The following is a 15,538-nucleotide window of genomic DNA, read 5'->3' as shown; positions in this document are numbered from 1 at the left end:
CCCGGCCTCGCCTGGCCTGGTCTCCAGAGCCGTGGCCGAGGCCCCCTTAGTCACCCAGCCTCACGTGTGTGCTGTTGAGCCGCCCTCTGTCCACCCACGGGGAGACCTTCCCCCCTCTGGTGGGAGGGGGGGTGGGAGGTGACCCAGGAAGCCGGGCTGGCCTCTCGGTGGTGCCTGCAGGGGGGTTCAGTCCAAGAACAGGCTGGGCCGGGCCGGTGTGGCTCAGTGGACAGAGCCTCTGCCTACGTGTGGAAGGGCCCGGGTTCGATTCCGGCCAAGGGCATGGACCTCAGTTGCAGGCTCCTCCCTGGTCCAGGCCCTGGTCTGGGCTCCTGCAGGAGGCAACCAGTGGATGAGTTTCTCTCACATGGATGTTTCTCTCTGTCTTTCCCTCTCTCCCCTCTCTCTAAAATCAGTGGATTAAGAAAAAGAAAAAATCAGCCTTTGAGCCAGGTGTGTGGCTCCCTAGGAGTGTCATTCCTGCTCGGCAAGGTGGCGGGCGGGTTCCAGGTCAGGGCGCACACCTAGGTTGCTGGTTTGACCCCGACATTCAACTCGGGTTGGGGTGCTACAGGAGGCAGCCTGTCAGTGTGTTCCTCTCCCTCTCTCTCTCCCTCTCTCTCTCTCTTCTCTCCCCCCCCCCTTCCTCTTTCTAAAACCAATAAATTTCTTAAAAGAAATCAACCATTAAGTTTTTGTTAACCCTCACCCGAGGACATTTCCCATTGATTTTTAGAGTGGGAGGGGGGAGACTGAGAAACATCGATGATGAGAGACACATGGATTGGTTGCCTCACCCTCCTGCCCTGACCGGGGCCAGGGATCAAGTCTGCAGCCGAGGTGCGGTGCGGCCCGACGCCATCGGTGAGGATTAACAAGAGCAGACCCACAGCACCCGGACGCCTTGGTGCTGGGCCTCCCGGGCTGGTGGTGAGCTCAGTGAGCTCGAGGGCAGGTCAGGTCGTCATTCCGCATTTGTTAGACCAGGAAGTGTTCGGCTGGGGGTGCAGGGCAGGGCGTGCAGGCCCCACAGGAGGGAAGCCAGTGCAGGGGCGGGGGGTGGAGAGGGAGGGAGAAGGGGTTCCTCCATCGGCCACAGGGTGAAGGTGCCCCCATCGCCTGGTGAAGGAGGGCTGGGCCTGGCTGCAGTACGGGCTGGGGGGCTGGGGGGAGGAGGGACCCCTGCCAGGCAGAGCCATCCCTGGGCGGGGCAGCATTTCCCAGCGCTGAATCAGTCCCCGAGTTCATCCACAGGACGCTGCCGGGTTGCCCGGTTAACTGGTTAACGAGTAACCACTTGCCGTCGCTCCACCCCCAAAACCATTGGTGCCATATATGGGCCACTCTGGGGGGGGAGCGTCACAGGCGAACATGGGTGTCCGGAAAGAGGTGCGGTCCCACATCCTCACTCAGCCCTAGTGAGAGCCCCTGAGTGCGGGAGGGGGGCTGGGCCTGGGCTCCCGGGGACCCCAGTAGGCTGGAGGAATTGGGGGTCTTGGCCTCCCCAGAGGCTGGGTTCCATGGGGCTGGATGTCCTGGGGGCCCTGAGTGGGGGTGGGGTGGGGTGGGAGCCCCGAGACCTGAGTCCCGGCCAGGGCTGGGGCTGAGCCTCAGTTTGTCCGGAAGCAGCCGCACCTGGGCAGCCTGAGCCCCTTCTTCCTCACCTGCACCGCCTACTTCCTCCTCTGGATCCCTGAGGACCCGCCGTCCAGGGTGGGCGCCCTGGTCAAGTGCCTGCCGGTGCTGAGCCTGGTGGGGCTCCTGCGGGCCGGCCCCGGGGGGCGCTCCAGCCTCCGCCTGCAGGTGGCCCTGCTCCTCTCGGCCCTCGGGGATGCCTGCCTCATCTGGCCCGAGAGCTTCCTCTATGGTGAGTGGGGTGAGCGGGCCGCACTGTCCCTTCCCCCCCCCACAGGGGCCCCGGGTGCAGGGGCGGCTCCCTGATAGCCTCTGCCGGGGGCCGGGGGCATGTGCAGGCCCTGGGGCCCCGCAGTGACCAGCACACACCCCGCCCCCGCCTGGGGAGCTCAGCCTGACCTGAGCAGGGGTGAGTGGCGGGCGTGGAGGAAGGGTGGGGTCCCCGTGTCACAGTCCTGAGTAGGACGCCTCACAGAGAAGGGGGTGCGGGAAGGACGGATGGTCTAGGCCCGTGGTCGGCAAACTCATTAGTCAACAGAGCCAAATAACAGTACAACGATTGAAATTTCTTTTGAGAGCCAAATTTTTTAAACTATATAGATAGGTACATTGTTATTAACTTAATTAGGGTACTCCTAAGCTGACCTCTGCTAAAAACTCGGGGGGCCAAAGAGCCGCACGTGGCTTGCGAGCTGCAGTTTGCCGACCACTGCTCTAGGCAGAGGGACCAGCAGGTGCAAAGGCCCTGGGGCGGGTGTGCCAGTGTGTGGGTTCAAACAGACTCCATGCTGAGGCCCAGTGGGAGCAGAGACGTGGAGGTTGAGATTTTAGAATTCTGAGCAGAGTAAGGACAGACCCAGGACACCGCCTGGCCCAAGGGCAGGGGACGCGAGACCACCAGGGACCGTGGGAGCTGGCGGGGCGACGCAGGGAAGTGGGTCTCACGGGCGCCCCACCCCCTGCCCTCCAGGTGTCCTCGCCTGCACCATGGCCCAGCTGTTCTATGTCCGGGCCTTCGGGTTCAGACCCCTGCGGCCCGGCCTCCTGCTGCCCATCGTCCTGGCCTCCCTCCCGTTCTCCGGCCTCCTGCTGCTGCACTGCTCCTCAAGCCTGGTCCTGCCCCTGTCGGCCTACGCGCTGGCCCTGTCCACCATGCTGTGGCGCGGCCTGTGCCCCGGCCTCCTGCTGCCCATCTTCCTGGCCTCCCTCCCGTTCTCCGGCCTCCTGCTGCTGCACCTCCCGCCAGACCTGGTGCTGCCCCTGTCGGCCTACGCGCTGGCCCTGTCCACCATGCTGTGGCGCGGCCTGGCCAGGGGCGGGAGCGCCCGCTGGGGCGCCCTGCTCTTCGCCGCCTCCGACTCCCTGCTGTCCTGGCACACCTTCATCCAGCCGCTGGCCCACGGCCGCCTGCTGATCATGGCCACCTACTACGCCGCCCAGCTGCTCATCACCCTGTCGGCCCTCCAGAGCCCCAAGCTCAAGACCGACTGACCCGGGGCCCCGATGGCCGGCGTCCGCCCACTCCGCTCCTGCAGGGACCCGGGCCTTCCAGCCGGGCCCAGACCGGGCGCCGCCCGTGGGGGCCGAGCCAGGCTCCCGGAGTCCCGTCTGCAGGCCTCCGTCCACCTGTGGGAGCCGTGTGCAGACTTCCGAACACCTCCCCTGGGTTCTGATCCCGGGTTCCAGGCCCCTCGGCCAGGCCCAGGCTGGGCCTGCCAAGCCCTGCCCGCTCCTGTGAGTCCGGGGCCTCCGGAGTCTGTGGGAAGCAGGGGAGACGGTTGGAAAGTGTGTGAGGAGGAAATTCCGAAATCCCGCCCCGTTTATCGGGATTCCCACTGAGCGGAGTTTGGCCAAAGGCGCTGGCCCGGGTTGTTCCGTGACCTTTCCCACAAGTCTGTGCTCCTGCGGCCCCCCAGGTGTTCACCGGAACCCTTATGCTGAATCTCTGGGTGTCCTTGCTCAGAGGACACTGCAGACACATGTGCCCCCCAAGATTACTTCCCCAACTGATTGTATCCGAAAGGTCAACTTTATCTCACGCTGCTGCAATAAAAGCCTGACGAGGCCGGTGGGCGGGGCTGGCTGGTTCCTCTAGCCCGGCCGCCCCTTAGCCTCTCTCACAGCAAACGTCAGAGGCGTCATTCACTCATCGTCACTCGGGGCAGCTGGGCAGCCCGGCCGGAGTCCGCTGGCCCCGCCCGCTGACCTTGATCTCTCTCCCTGTTGCCTGAACAAAGGGGACCAGGAAGCAGCACCTCCTTTATTTGGGGAGGGGTGGGGGAGGGGCATCACAACAGTAAAAGGGTATTTCTTTTTGGGGGTAATTGCAACTGTATTTCATCCTTTTTAAAAACATAGTTTTTTATTGAGAGGGGGAGAGAGAAACATCAATGATGAGAATCACTGATCGGCTGCCTCCAGCACACCCCCTACTGGGGATCAAGCCCACAACCCAGGCGTGTGCCCTGACTGGCATCGAACCTAGAACCCTTCAGTCCCCGGGCCAACGCTCTATCCACTGAGCCACACCGGCCAGGGTGGGGCCCCCTTCCTGAGTCTGGTGCTGCCACTCAGCCCCGGCCCGGCAGGCCACTCATGGCCCGGTGTCCAGGGCACCCCGGGCTGCGGGGCCCTGAGGGAAGTGCCCGCTGAGCGGAAGAAAGAGGTCACTCTTGAAGAAAGAGCCCGTGATGCCCTGAGGCGGGCAGCGGGCTCCAGGGACAGGCAGGCGGGCACGGCCGAGACAGGGTTCCTGCTCCGCCCGGTCCCCCGGGCACCTGGGCGAGGGCTGGACAGGAGCCGGGCAGGACGTCCGCTCCACCAGGGTCCACGGGGGCCTGCGCCGCGCGGGGAGTGAGCCAGTGGGGACGATGGCAGAGACGCAGCTGCGGGTGGCGGGTGGCGGGTGGCGGGTAGCTGGGCGCGTGCGTGCGGGAAGGAGCAGCAGGAGGCGGCCTGTCCCGCCTCGGCCTGTCTCCGCCTCCTCACCCCCTGCTTCTCCCCAGCGCGCCTTTCGACAAGACCGCCAGCATCACCTTCTCCCTCAACGCCGACGACGAGAACGTGAGTGGCGCCCCGTCCTCTGGGCTGGGGGGTGGGGGGCTGTGGGCAGTGCCGCCCACCCACCCTGCCCCCCGCCCCCCCCCCCCGCAGCCCAACACCAACCTGCTGGAGATTTGCTACAAGGACCGGATCCAGCAGTTTGATGACGACGAGGAGGAGGAGGAGGAGGAGGGCCAGGGCTCTGGGGAGTCCGATGGGGAGGACGGCGCCTGGCAGGGCAGCCAGCTGGCCAGGGGGGCCCGCCTGGGCCAGCCCCCAGGTGTGCGGTGAGTCCCCCCCCGCCCCCGCCTCCTTCTCCGGCCTGGCGGCATCGCGGGGGGCCTGGCGGCATCGCGGGGGCTGCGGGGCCCACGCGGGGCAGTTCCCATCAGCCCGCAGGAACGAGAACCCTGTGGGAATGGGGTGTGTGTAGCGGGGCCTCTGGGTTCTGAGGGCTGGGAGCCCCGCTCTGGTGGGTTGAGCTCCAACAGGAGTCGGGTCCCGGCTCTTTGTGGCTGCAGCTCAAGGGGCTCCTTCAGGTCCGGCTGATCCAGGGGCGTCTGCAGCCAGCACCTCCCTCTCCCTGGACTCTGCTGTCGGGGCGCAGCGCTCATGCAGGTGTCCCCAAAAGGCGGCCGACAGTCCCGCCGGCTGCCCTCCCCCCATTTCAGTAACAGGACAGGTGATGCCCTGGCTGGTGTGGCTCAGTGGATAGAGCATCGGCCTGCAGACTGAAGGGTCCTGGGTTCGATTCCGGTCAAGGGCACATGCCCAGGTTGCGGGCTCGATCCCCAGTAGGGGGCGTGCCGGAGGCAGCCAATCAGTGATTCTCTCTCATCATTGATGTTTCCCTCTCCCTCTCTCCCTTCCTCTCTGAAATCAATAAAAATACGTTTTTTAAAATGACCGGTGGTGATGGTCCCTTCCTCAGGCCGAGTGCCAGCTCCTTAGGGGACGTTGCGCTGTTGTCCTCCATACGGGCTGGCCCAGCTCCCTGCCCCGGGTGGCGCCTGCCCTGAGGTTTCCCGGTGGGAACAGCTCCGCCCTGGGGCTTCCGGTGGGAGCCCCGAGGGTTTTACCGTTTTGATGAGGTGGAATGAGCATGCTTGCCTGCCTGGGGTGCCCTTAGTCACCCCAACATCACGTGTCCGCAGTTCAGTCCTCCTCTGTCCGGCCACGAGGGGACCCTGCGCAGCCCAGGGCCTGCCCCTGCCCCCGTGGAGGCGCGGTGGGTGCTGGGGGCGGCCAGGGAAGCGGGGCCCTGGGTGTGCGTGCAGGGGGTGCAGTCCAAGAACAGACCAAGAGCCCCCCCCACTGGCCGGGCAGCCTTGGATCTGGCCTCCCAGGCTGCCCACGGCTGCGGACCCCAGGCTGCTGGTGACCTCGGAGCGCTCGTCACTGGCATTTGTTAGATCAGGAAGTGTTTGTGTGGAGGTGCTGGGGGGGGGGTGCATGCCCCACCAGGGGGCAGGGGGAGGGAGAAGGGGTCCCTCCACCGGCCACAGGGTGATGGTGGCCCCGTCCCCTGGGGAAGGAGGCCGGGCTGTGCCCGGGGCTGCGAGGGGAATTGGCCCCCTCAGCCCACAGCGATGGGGGGGGAACCTGGTCCCCGGGTCCAGGGCAGGGGCATTTGGGGAGGGGGGACCCCTGCTCCGGGATGGGCACCCTATCTGTGGGTGCCAGTCAGAGCCATCCCTGGGCGGGACGCATCTCCCTGGGCTGTTATCAGTCCCAGAGTCCACAGGACGCTCCCCGGGTTAACGTGTAACCGCACGCCCGCCCTCCACCCCCAAAGCCACTGGTGCCCGGGCTCCAGCCACTCTGTGGGGGGGTCTCAGGCTGTCATGGACGTCCGGAAAGAGGGGCCGCCCCGCAACGCTCGCTCCTCGGCCCAAGTGAGAGCCCCTGAGTGCGGGAGGGGGGCTGGGCCTGGGCTCCCGGGGACCCCAGTAGGCTGGAGGAATGGGGGGTCTTGGCCTCCCCAGAGGCTGGGTTCCATGGGGCTGGATGTCCTGGGGGCCCTGAGTGGGGGTGGGGTGGGGTGGGAGCCCCGAGACCTGAGTCCTGGCCAGGGCTGGGGCTGAGCCTCAGTTTGTCCGGAAGCAGCCGCACCTGGGCAGCCTGAGCCCCTTCCTCCTCACCTGCACCGCCTACTTCCTCCTCTGGATCCCTGAGGACCCGCCGTCCAGGGTGGGCGCCCTGGTCAAGTGCCTGCCGGTGCTGAGCCTGGTGGGGCTCCTGCGGGCCGGCCCCGGGGGGCGCTCCAGCCTCCGCCTGCAGGTGGCCCTGCTCCTCTCGGCCCTCGGGGATGCCTGCCTCATCTGGCCCGAGAGCTTCCTCTATGGTGAGCGGGCCGCACTGTCCCTTCCCCCACAGGGGCCCCGGGTGCAGGGGCGGCTCCCTGATAGCCTCTGCCGGGGGCCGGGGGCATGTGCAGGCCCTGGGGCCCCGGAGTGACCAGCACACACCCCGCCCCCGCCTGGGGAGCTCAGCCTGACCTGAGCAGGGGTGAGTGGCGGGCGTGGAGGAAGGGTGGGGTCCCCGTGTCACAGTCCTGAGTAGGACGCCTCACAGAGAAGGGGGTGCGGGAAGGACGGATGGTCTAGGCCCGTGGTCGGCAAACTGCGGCTCGCGAGCCACATGCAGCTCTTTGGCCCCTGGAGAGTGGCTCTTCCACAAAATACCACGGCCTGGGTGAGTCTATGTTGAAGAAGTGGCATTAGAAGTTTAAGTTTAAAAAATGTGGCTCTCAAAAGAAATTTCAATCGTTGTCCTGTTGATATTTGGCTCTGTTGACTCATGAGTTTGCCGACCACGGGTCTAGGCAGAGGGACCAGCAGGTGCAAAGGCCCTGGGGTCGGTGTGTCTGGTGTGTGGGTCCAAACAGACCTGGTGGGGAGCCAAGTGGGGAGCGGAGGAGATGGGGGTCGAGGGACAGTTCTGAGCAGAGGAAGGACGGACCCCGGACAGCAAGGGCAGGGGAAGCGGGACCGCCAGGGACCGTGGGAGCTGGCAGGGCGACGCAGGGAAGCGGTCTCACGGGTGCCCCACCCCCTGCCCTGCAGGCGCCCTCTCCTTCGGCCTGGCCCAGCTGCTGTACGCCTGCGCCTTCGGGTTCAGTCCCCTGCGGCCCGGCCTCCTGCTGCCCATCGTCCTGGCCTCCCTCCCGTTCTCCGGTCTCCTGCTGCTGCACCTCCCGCCAGACCTGGTGCTGCCCCTGTCGGCCTACGCGCTGGCCCTGTCCACCATGCTGTGGCGCGGCCTGGCCCGGGGCGGGAGCGCCCGCTGGGGCGCCCTGCTCTTCACCGCCTCCGACTCCCTGCTGTCCTGGCACACCTTCATCCGGCCGCTGGCCCACGGCCGCCTGCTGATCATGGCCACCTACTACGCCGCCCAGCTGCTCATCACCCTGTCGGCCTTCCAGAGCCCCAAGCTCAAGACCCACTGATCAGGAGCCCCGACGGGCCGGCGTCCGCCCACTCCGCTCCTGCAGGGACCCGGGCCTTCCAGCCGGGCCTTCCAGCCGGGCCGCCTGTGGGGGCCGAGCCAGGCTCCCGGACTCCCGTCTGCAGGCCTCCATTCACCTGTGGGAGCCATGTGCAGACTTCCGAACACCTCCCCTGGGTTCTGATCCCGGGTTCCAGGCCCCTCAGCCAGGCCCAGGCTGGGCCTGCCAAGCCCTGCCCGCTCCTGTGAGCTCCGGTGCTCCCCAGTCTGCGGACCCCTCCCGCTGGCCTTGACCTGTTTCCCTGCGGCCTGAGTAAAGGGAACCAGGAAACAGCATCTCCTTTATTGGGGGAGGGGCGGGAGGCGTGGTCACAGTCACAGCACAAGGGTATTTCTTCTTTTTCTATCTCACAACAACATTTTCCATTTGAAAACATCCATGTTGTTACTGCAGTTAGAGACAGGGGAAGGAAGAGGGAAACATCCATGATGAGAGAGAATCATTAATCGGCTGCCTCCTGCACGCCCCCTACTGGGGATCAAGCCCGCAACCCGGGCATGGGGCATGTGCTCTGACTGGGAATCGAACAGGTGACTTCTTGGTTCCTGAGTCAAGGCTTAACCAATGAGCCACGCTGGCCAGGCAAAATTTTTCCTTTTTAAAACAACTTATTTTATTGATTTTTTTACAGAGAGGAAGGTAAGGTAGAGGGAGAGAGAGTTAGAAACATCGATGAAAGAGAAACATCCATTAACTGCCTCCTGCACACCCACTACTGGGGAGGTGCCTGCAATCAAGGTACATGCCCTTGACCGGAATCGAACCCAGGACCCTTCAGTCCCGCAGGCCGACGCTCTATCCACTGAGCCACACCGGTTAGGGCAAGTTTTTCCTTTTATTTTTTTTTAACTTTCATTGTAAGGAATTTGTCTTTTTTTAATATTAATATTGATTTTTACAGAGAGGGATAGACAGTTAGAAACATCCATCTGCTGCCTCCTGCACGCCCACACGGGATCGAGGCCGGGAATGAAACCATGAAATCCTGATTCATAGGTCAATGCTCCACCGCGGAGCCACGCCCAGCCAGGCCTTTTCCTTGTTGCGTGAGAACACTGACTGGGAGATTCACCCTCGGGCGACATTTGTGTGTGAGCCACACGGTATCAGTAGCTGTAGGCACAGGGAATTGGCCCCGGGCCCAGGGCGTAAGGGACAAGGACTCTCTCCCAGGGGCCTGGATGGCGGGACCCCAGGTCCACGGCTGGGATGAGGTTCTAGATCTGAGGCCAGGAGGACACTTGGTCCCTGTGTGTGTTGCTGTGGCTGCCGTCACAAATGACATACATGGTGGGACCTGTGGGGGGGGGGGGGGGGCGGGGGGAGCTTAAACCAACAGGAGGGTGGTCTCTCTCAGTTCTGGGGAGCAGATATCCAATGCCAAGGCTGGGCAGGGCCACGCGGCGCCCCAGGCCCTGGGGAGGGTCCTTCTTGCCTCTGCAGCGTCCGGTGGCCCCAGCCCCCTGGGCGTCCCTCCGGCCTGGGCGTCCGTGTCCACACGGCTTTCCCCCTGTGTCCCCTCCCACGGACATCGCTGGTGGCATGTAGGGTCCACCCTGAATCCAGGGTGATCTCCTGTTCTTGTGTCCCCAAAGGCCCGGGTTCTCAATGATGTCACCTCCACAGGGACCGGGACGTAGGACGTGGATACCTGTTTTTTTGTTTGTTTTGTTTTGATTTTTAATTTACTTTTATTGATTTCAGAGAGGATGGGAGAGAAGGAGAGAGAGAGAGAGAGAGAGAGAGAGAGGCATCAATGATGAGAGAGAATCATTGATTGGCTGCCTCTTGCACGACCCCCACTTGGGGATCGAGCCTGCAACCTGGGCATGTACCTTTGATTGGAATCAAACCCAAGACCCCTCAGTCTGCAGGCTGACACTCTATCCATTCAGCCACACTGGCCAGGGCTTGGACACCTGTGTTTAGGGGCACAATTCAACCCACTCCAGGGACATACGATGTCAGGAGAGGAGAGGTGGGGAGGTGAGGAGACTGAAAGATGAGGGGATCTTTGGGAAGGGGTCAGTAGCAAGGGGGGGGGGCAGAGACAGAAGGGAGAAAGAACCCAGGTGTGGCCCTTGTCCTGCCTGTGACCTGGGCAGCCCACTGTCCCTCTCTGGGCCTCGGGGTCTGCATTTGAGGGCATGAAGGGGTCAGAGCTGCTCTCCAAACCCTGCCTGACTTCTACAGCGATGATGTGTTGTAAGGGACTCTTACAGCAGAGAGGAGACTTCTCCACCCATGACACGCTTTAGGGACTCTTCCAGCAGAGAGGAGACTTCTCCACCCATGACACGCTTTAGGGACTCTTCCAGCAGAGAGGAGACTTCTCCACCCATGACACGCTTTAGGGACTCTTCCAGCAGAGAGGAGACTTCTCCACCCATGACACGCTTTAGGGACTCTTACAGCAGAGAGGAGACTTCTCCACCCATGACACGCTTTAGGGACTCTTACAGCTGAGAGGAGACTTCTCCACCCATGACACGCTTTAGGGACTCTTACAGCAGAGAGGAGACTTCTCCACCCATGACATGCTTTAGGGACTCTTACAGCAGAGAGGAGACTTCTCCATCCATGAAAAGCTTTAGGGACTCTTACAGCAGAGAGGAGACTTCTCCACCCATGACACGCTTTAGGGACTCTTCCAGCAGAGAGGAGACTTCTCCACCCATGACACGCTTTAGGGACTCTTCCAGCAGAGAGGAGACTTCTCCACCCATGACACGCTTTAGGGACTCTTACAGCAGAGAGGAGACTTCTCCACCCATGACACGCTTTAGGGACTCTTCCAGCAGAGAGGAGACTTCTCCACCCATGACACGCTTTAGGGACTCTTACAGCAGAGAGGAGACTTCTCCACCCATGACACGCTTTAGGGACTCTTCCAGCAGAGAGGAGACTTCTCCACCCATGACACGCTTTAGGGACTCTTCCAGCAGAGAGGAGACTTCTCCACCCATGACACGCTTTAGGGACTCTTCCAGCAGAGAGGAGACTTCTCCACCCATGACACGCTTTAGGGACTCTTCCAGCAGAGAGGAGACTTCTCCACCCATGACACGCTTTAGGGACTCTTCCAGCAGAGAGGAGACTTCTCCACCCATGACACGCTTTAGGGACTCTTCCAGCAGAGAGGAGACTTCTCCACCCATGACACGCTTTAGGGACTCTTCCAGCTGAGGGGAGACTTCTCCACCCATGACACGCTTTAGGGACTCTTCCAGCAGAGAGGAGACTTCTCCACCCATGACACGCTTTAGGGACTCTTCCAGCAGAGAGGAGACTTCTCCACCCATGACACGCTTTAGGGACTCTTCCAGCAGAGAGGAGACTTCTCCACCCATGACACGCTTTAGGGACTCTTCCAGCAGAGAGGAGACTTCTCCACCCATGACACGCTTTAGGGACTCTTCCAGCAGAGAGGAGACTTCTCCACCCATGACACGCTTTAGGGACTCTTCCAGCAGAGAGGAGACTTCTCCACCCATGACACGCTTTAGGGACTCTTCCAGCTGAGGGGAGACTTCTCCACCCATGACACGCTTTAGGGACTCTTCCAGCAGAGAGGAGACTTCTCCACCCATGACACGCTTTAGGGACTCTTCCAGCAGAGGGGAGACTTCTCCACCCATGACCCGCTTTAGGGACTCTTACAGCAGAGAGGAGACTTCTCCACCCATGACACGCTTTAGGGACTCTTACAGCTGAGAGGAGACTTCTCCACCCATGACACGCTTTAGGGACTCTTCCAGCAGAGGGGAGACTTCTCCACCCATGACACGCTTTAGGGACTCTTACAGCTGAGAGGAGACTTCTCCACCCATGACACGCTTTAGGGACTCTTCCAGCAGAGAGGAGACTTCTCCACCCATGACACGCTTTAGGGACTCTTCCAGCAGAGAGGAGACTTCTCCACCCATGACACGCTTTAGGGACTCTTACAGCAGAGAGGAGACTTCTCCACCCATGACACGCTTTAGGGACTCTTCCAGCAGAGAGGAGACTTCTCCACCCATGACACGCTTTAGGGACTCTTCCAGCAGAGAGGAGACTTCTCCACCCATGACACGCTTTAGGGACTCTTCCAGCAGAGAGGAGACTTCTCCACCCATGACACGCTTTAGGGACTCTTCCAGCAGAGAGGAGACTTCTCCACCCATGACACGCTTTAGGGACTCTTACAGCTGAGGGGAGACTTCTCCACCCAGGACACGCTTTAGGGACTCTTCCAGCTGAGGGGAGACTTCTCCACCCATGACACGCTTTAGGGACTCTTCCAGCTGAGAGGAGACTTCTCCACCCATGACACGCTTTAGGGACTCTTACAGCAGAGAGGAGACTTCTCCACCCATGACACGCTTTAGGGACTCTTCCAGCAGAGAGGAGACTTCTCCACCCATGACACGCTTTAGGGACTCTTCCAGCAGAGAGGAGACTTCTCCACCCATGACACGCTTTAGGGACTCTTCCAGCAGAGAGGAGACTTCTCCACCCATGACACGCTTTAGGGACTCTTCCAGCAGAGAGGAGACTTCTCCACCCATGACACGCTTTAGGGACTCTTACAGTTGAGAGGAGACTTCTCCACCCATGACACGCTTTAGGGACTCTTACAGCAGAGAGGAGACTTCTCCACCCATGACACGCTTTAGGGACTCTTCCAGCAGAGAGGAGACTTCTCCACCCATGACACGCTTTAGGGACTCTTACAGCAGAGGGGAGACTTCTCCGCCCATGACACGCTTTAGGGACTCTTCCAGCAGAGAGGAGACTTCTCCACCCATGACACGCTTTAGGGACTCTTACAGCAGAGAGGAGACTTCTCCACCCATGACATGCTTTAGGGACTCTTACAGCAGAGAGGAGACTTCTCCATCCATGAAAAGCTTTAGGGACTCTTACAGCAGAGAGGAGACTTCTCCACCCATGACACGCTTTAGGGACTCTTACAGCAGAGGGGAGACTTCTCCACCCATGACACGCTTTAGGGACTCTTCCAGCTGAGAGGAGACTTCTCCACCCATGACACGCTTTAGGGACTCTTCCAGCAGAGAGGAGACTTCTCCACCCATGACACGCTTTAGGGACTCTTACAGCAGAGAGGAGACTTCTCCACCCATGACACGCTTTAGGGACTCTTCCAGCAGAGAGGAGACTTCTCCACCCATGACACGCTTTAGGGACTCTTCCAGCAGAGAGGAGACTTCTCCACCCATGACACGCTTTAGGGACTCTTACAGCAGAGGGGAGACTTCTCCACCCATGACACGCTTTAGGGACTCTTCCAGCTGAGCGGAGACTTCTCCACCCATGACACGCTTTAGGGACTCTTACAGCAGAGAGGAGACTTCTCCACCCATGACACGCTTTAGGGACTCTTCCAGCAGAGAGGAGACTTCTCCACCCATGACACGCTTTAGGGACTCTTCCAGCTGAGAGGAGACTTCTCCACCCATGACACGCTTTAGGGGACTCTTACAGCAGAGAGGAGACTTCTCCACCCATGACACGCTTTAGGGACTCTTCCAGCTGAGAGGAGACTTCTCCACCCATGACACGCTTTAGGGACTCTTCCAGCTGAGGGGAGACTTCTCCACCCATGACACGCTTTAGGGACTCTTACAGCTGAGGGGAGACTTCTCCACCCATGACACGCTTTAGGGACTCTTACAGCTGAGGGGAGACTTCTCCACCCATGACTCGCTTTAGGGACTCTTACAGCAGAGAGGAGACTTCTCCACCCATGACACGCTTTAGGGACTCTTACAGCTGAGAGGAGACTTCTCCACCCATGACACGCTTTAGGGACTCTTACAGCTGAGAGGAGACTTCTCCACCCATGACACGCTTTAGGGACTCTTACAGCAGAGGGGAGACTTCTCCACCCATGACACGCTTTAGGGACTCTTACAGCTGAGGGGAGACTTCTCCACCCATGACATGTTTTAGGGACTCATACAGCCGAGGGGAGACTTGCATCCATAATGTGTTTAAAGGGTCCCCCGAGCCCACCCCTGATTGTCAGTCCCTGCTCCACCCTCAGGCCAGGGACCCCACTCACCACAGAGCAAAGCCGGGGCCTGATGAGGCCTGAATGCGCGGAACAGCCTGGAGGGGGAGGGGCAGCTGTTCCGGGCGGGAGGGCACCTCTCTTGTCAATCTCAGGTGCCCTGTGGGCCTGGGATGCCTTCATTCAGACCCCGCCCCCCCCCCCCCCGGGGTCCCAACCACCTGCTACCCAGGTCCCCAGGACCCTGAGCGCCCTCAAGAGTGGGGGGCTCAGGACGGAGTACATGGGGGTAATCAAGTGAGCACCTGCTCTCTTCCCCTCTTAAAGGGCCCAAACCAGCTCCCGCCCCAGCGGAAAGAGCTAAGGAGCCGCCTTCCACGTCCCTCTGTCCGTCCGCCCCAGACCACGTCCATCATTTTCGCACACAGGGCTGCTCCCTCTGCGGTCTGCGAGGGACTGCGCCGCGCCTGTCCCCCAGGCCTGGGCACCACCAGGGCCACCTGCAGAGCAGCGATCCCCCCCCCCATCCCTCCGGAGCAGGGGGTGAGCAGGCGGAAGCTGCCTTACCGCCAGCAAGATGCCTCCGCCCACCCAAACCGGTGTGGCTCAGTGGATAGAGCGTCGGCCTGCGGACTCAAAGGTCCCAGGTTCGATTCCGGTCAAGGGCATGTACCTTGGTTGCGGGCACATCCCCAGTGGGGGGTGTGCAGGAGGCAGCTGATGGATGTTTGTAACTCTCTATCCCTCTCTTCCTCTCTGTAAAAAACCAATAAAATATATTAAAAAAAAAAAAAGACGCCTCCGCCCTTTGAAACCTCCCCGCGGGGAGGAGGCCCGGAGGCCAGGGTTTGATTCCATCCCCGGTAGGGGGCGTGCAGGAGGCACCGATTCATGATTCTCTCTCCTCATTGATATTTCTCTCCCTCTCCCTTCCTCTCTGCTTTTTAAAAAAAATGTATTTTACTTATTTTTTACAGAAAGGAATAGAGAGCTAGAAACATCGATAAAAGAGAAACATCGATCAGCTGCCTCCTGCACACTCCCCACCGGGGATGTGCCCGCAACCAAGGCACATGCCCTTGACCGGAATCGAACCCGGGACCCTTCAGTCCGCAGGCCGACGCTCTATCCACTGAGCCACACCAGCCAGGGCTCTTTTCCTCTCTGAAATCAATCAATCAATATGTGCACAAAAATTAAAGAAAGAAAAAAACTTTTTAAGCTGAAACCGGTTTGGCTCAGTGGATAGAGCGTCGGCCTGCGGACTGGGGGGTCCCGGGTTCGATTCCGGTCAAGGGCATGTACCATGTTTCTCTCTCATCGATGTTTCTAAGTCT

At 61.0% G+C, this 15,538-nt stretch overlaps 2 protein-coding genes across 2 annotated transcripts; both read left to right on the top strand.

Annotated features, from left to right (window-relative positions):
* The first annotated feature begins 1,371 nt into the window (after positions 1-1,371).
* LOC103304202 (lysoplasmalogenase) lies at positions 1,372-3,706 on the top strand. Its single transcript, XM_054710079.1, has 3 exons — positions 1,372-1,389; positions 1,615-1,867; positions 2,606-3,706. Exons 1-3 carry the CDS (start codon positions 1,372-1,374, stop codon positions 3,124-3,126), a joined length of 792 nt encoding a protein of 263 aa, XP_054566054.1. The 3' UTR covers positions 3,127-3,706.
* Positions 3,707-6,367: 2,661 nt separating this feature from the next.
* LOC129147517 (lysoplasmalogenase-like) lies at positions 6,368-8,201 on the top strand. Its single transcript, XM_054709982.1, has 3 exons — positions 6,368-6,572; positions 6,781-7,021; positions 7,743-8,201. The coding sequence occupies exons 1-3, from the start codon at positions 6,522-6,524 to the stop codon at positions 8,123-8,125; spliced, it is 675 nt and encodes a 224-aa protein (XP_054565957.1). The 5' UTR covers positions 6,368-6,521; the 3' UTR covers positions 8,126-8,201.
* The last annotated feature ends 7,337 nt before the right edge of the window (positions 8,202-15,538 follow it).

The sequence above is a fragment of the Eptesicus fuscus genome, chromosome 21, assembly GCF_027574615.1.
Source record: "Eptesicus fuscus isolate TK198812 chromosome 21, DD_ASM_mEF_20220401, whole genome shotgun sequence".
Lineage (NCBI taxonomy): Eukaryota > Metazoa > Chordata > Mammalia > Chiroptera > Vespertilionidae > Eptesicus > Eptesicus fuscus.
This window is presented reverse-complemented; position numbering and strand designations above follow the sequence as displayed.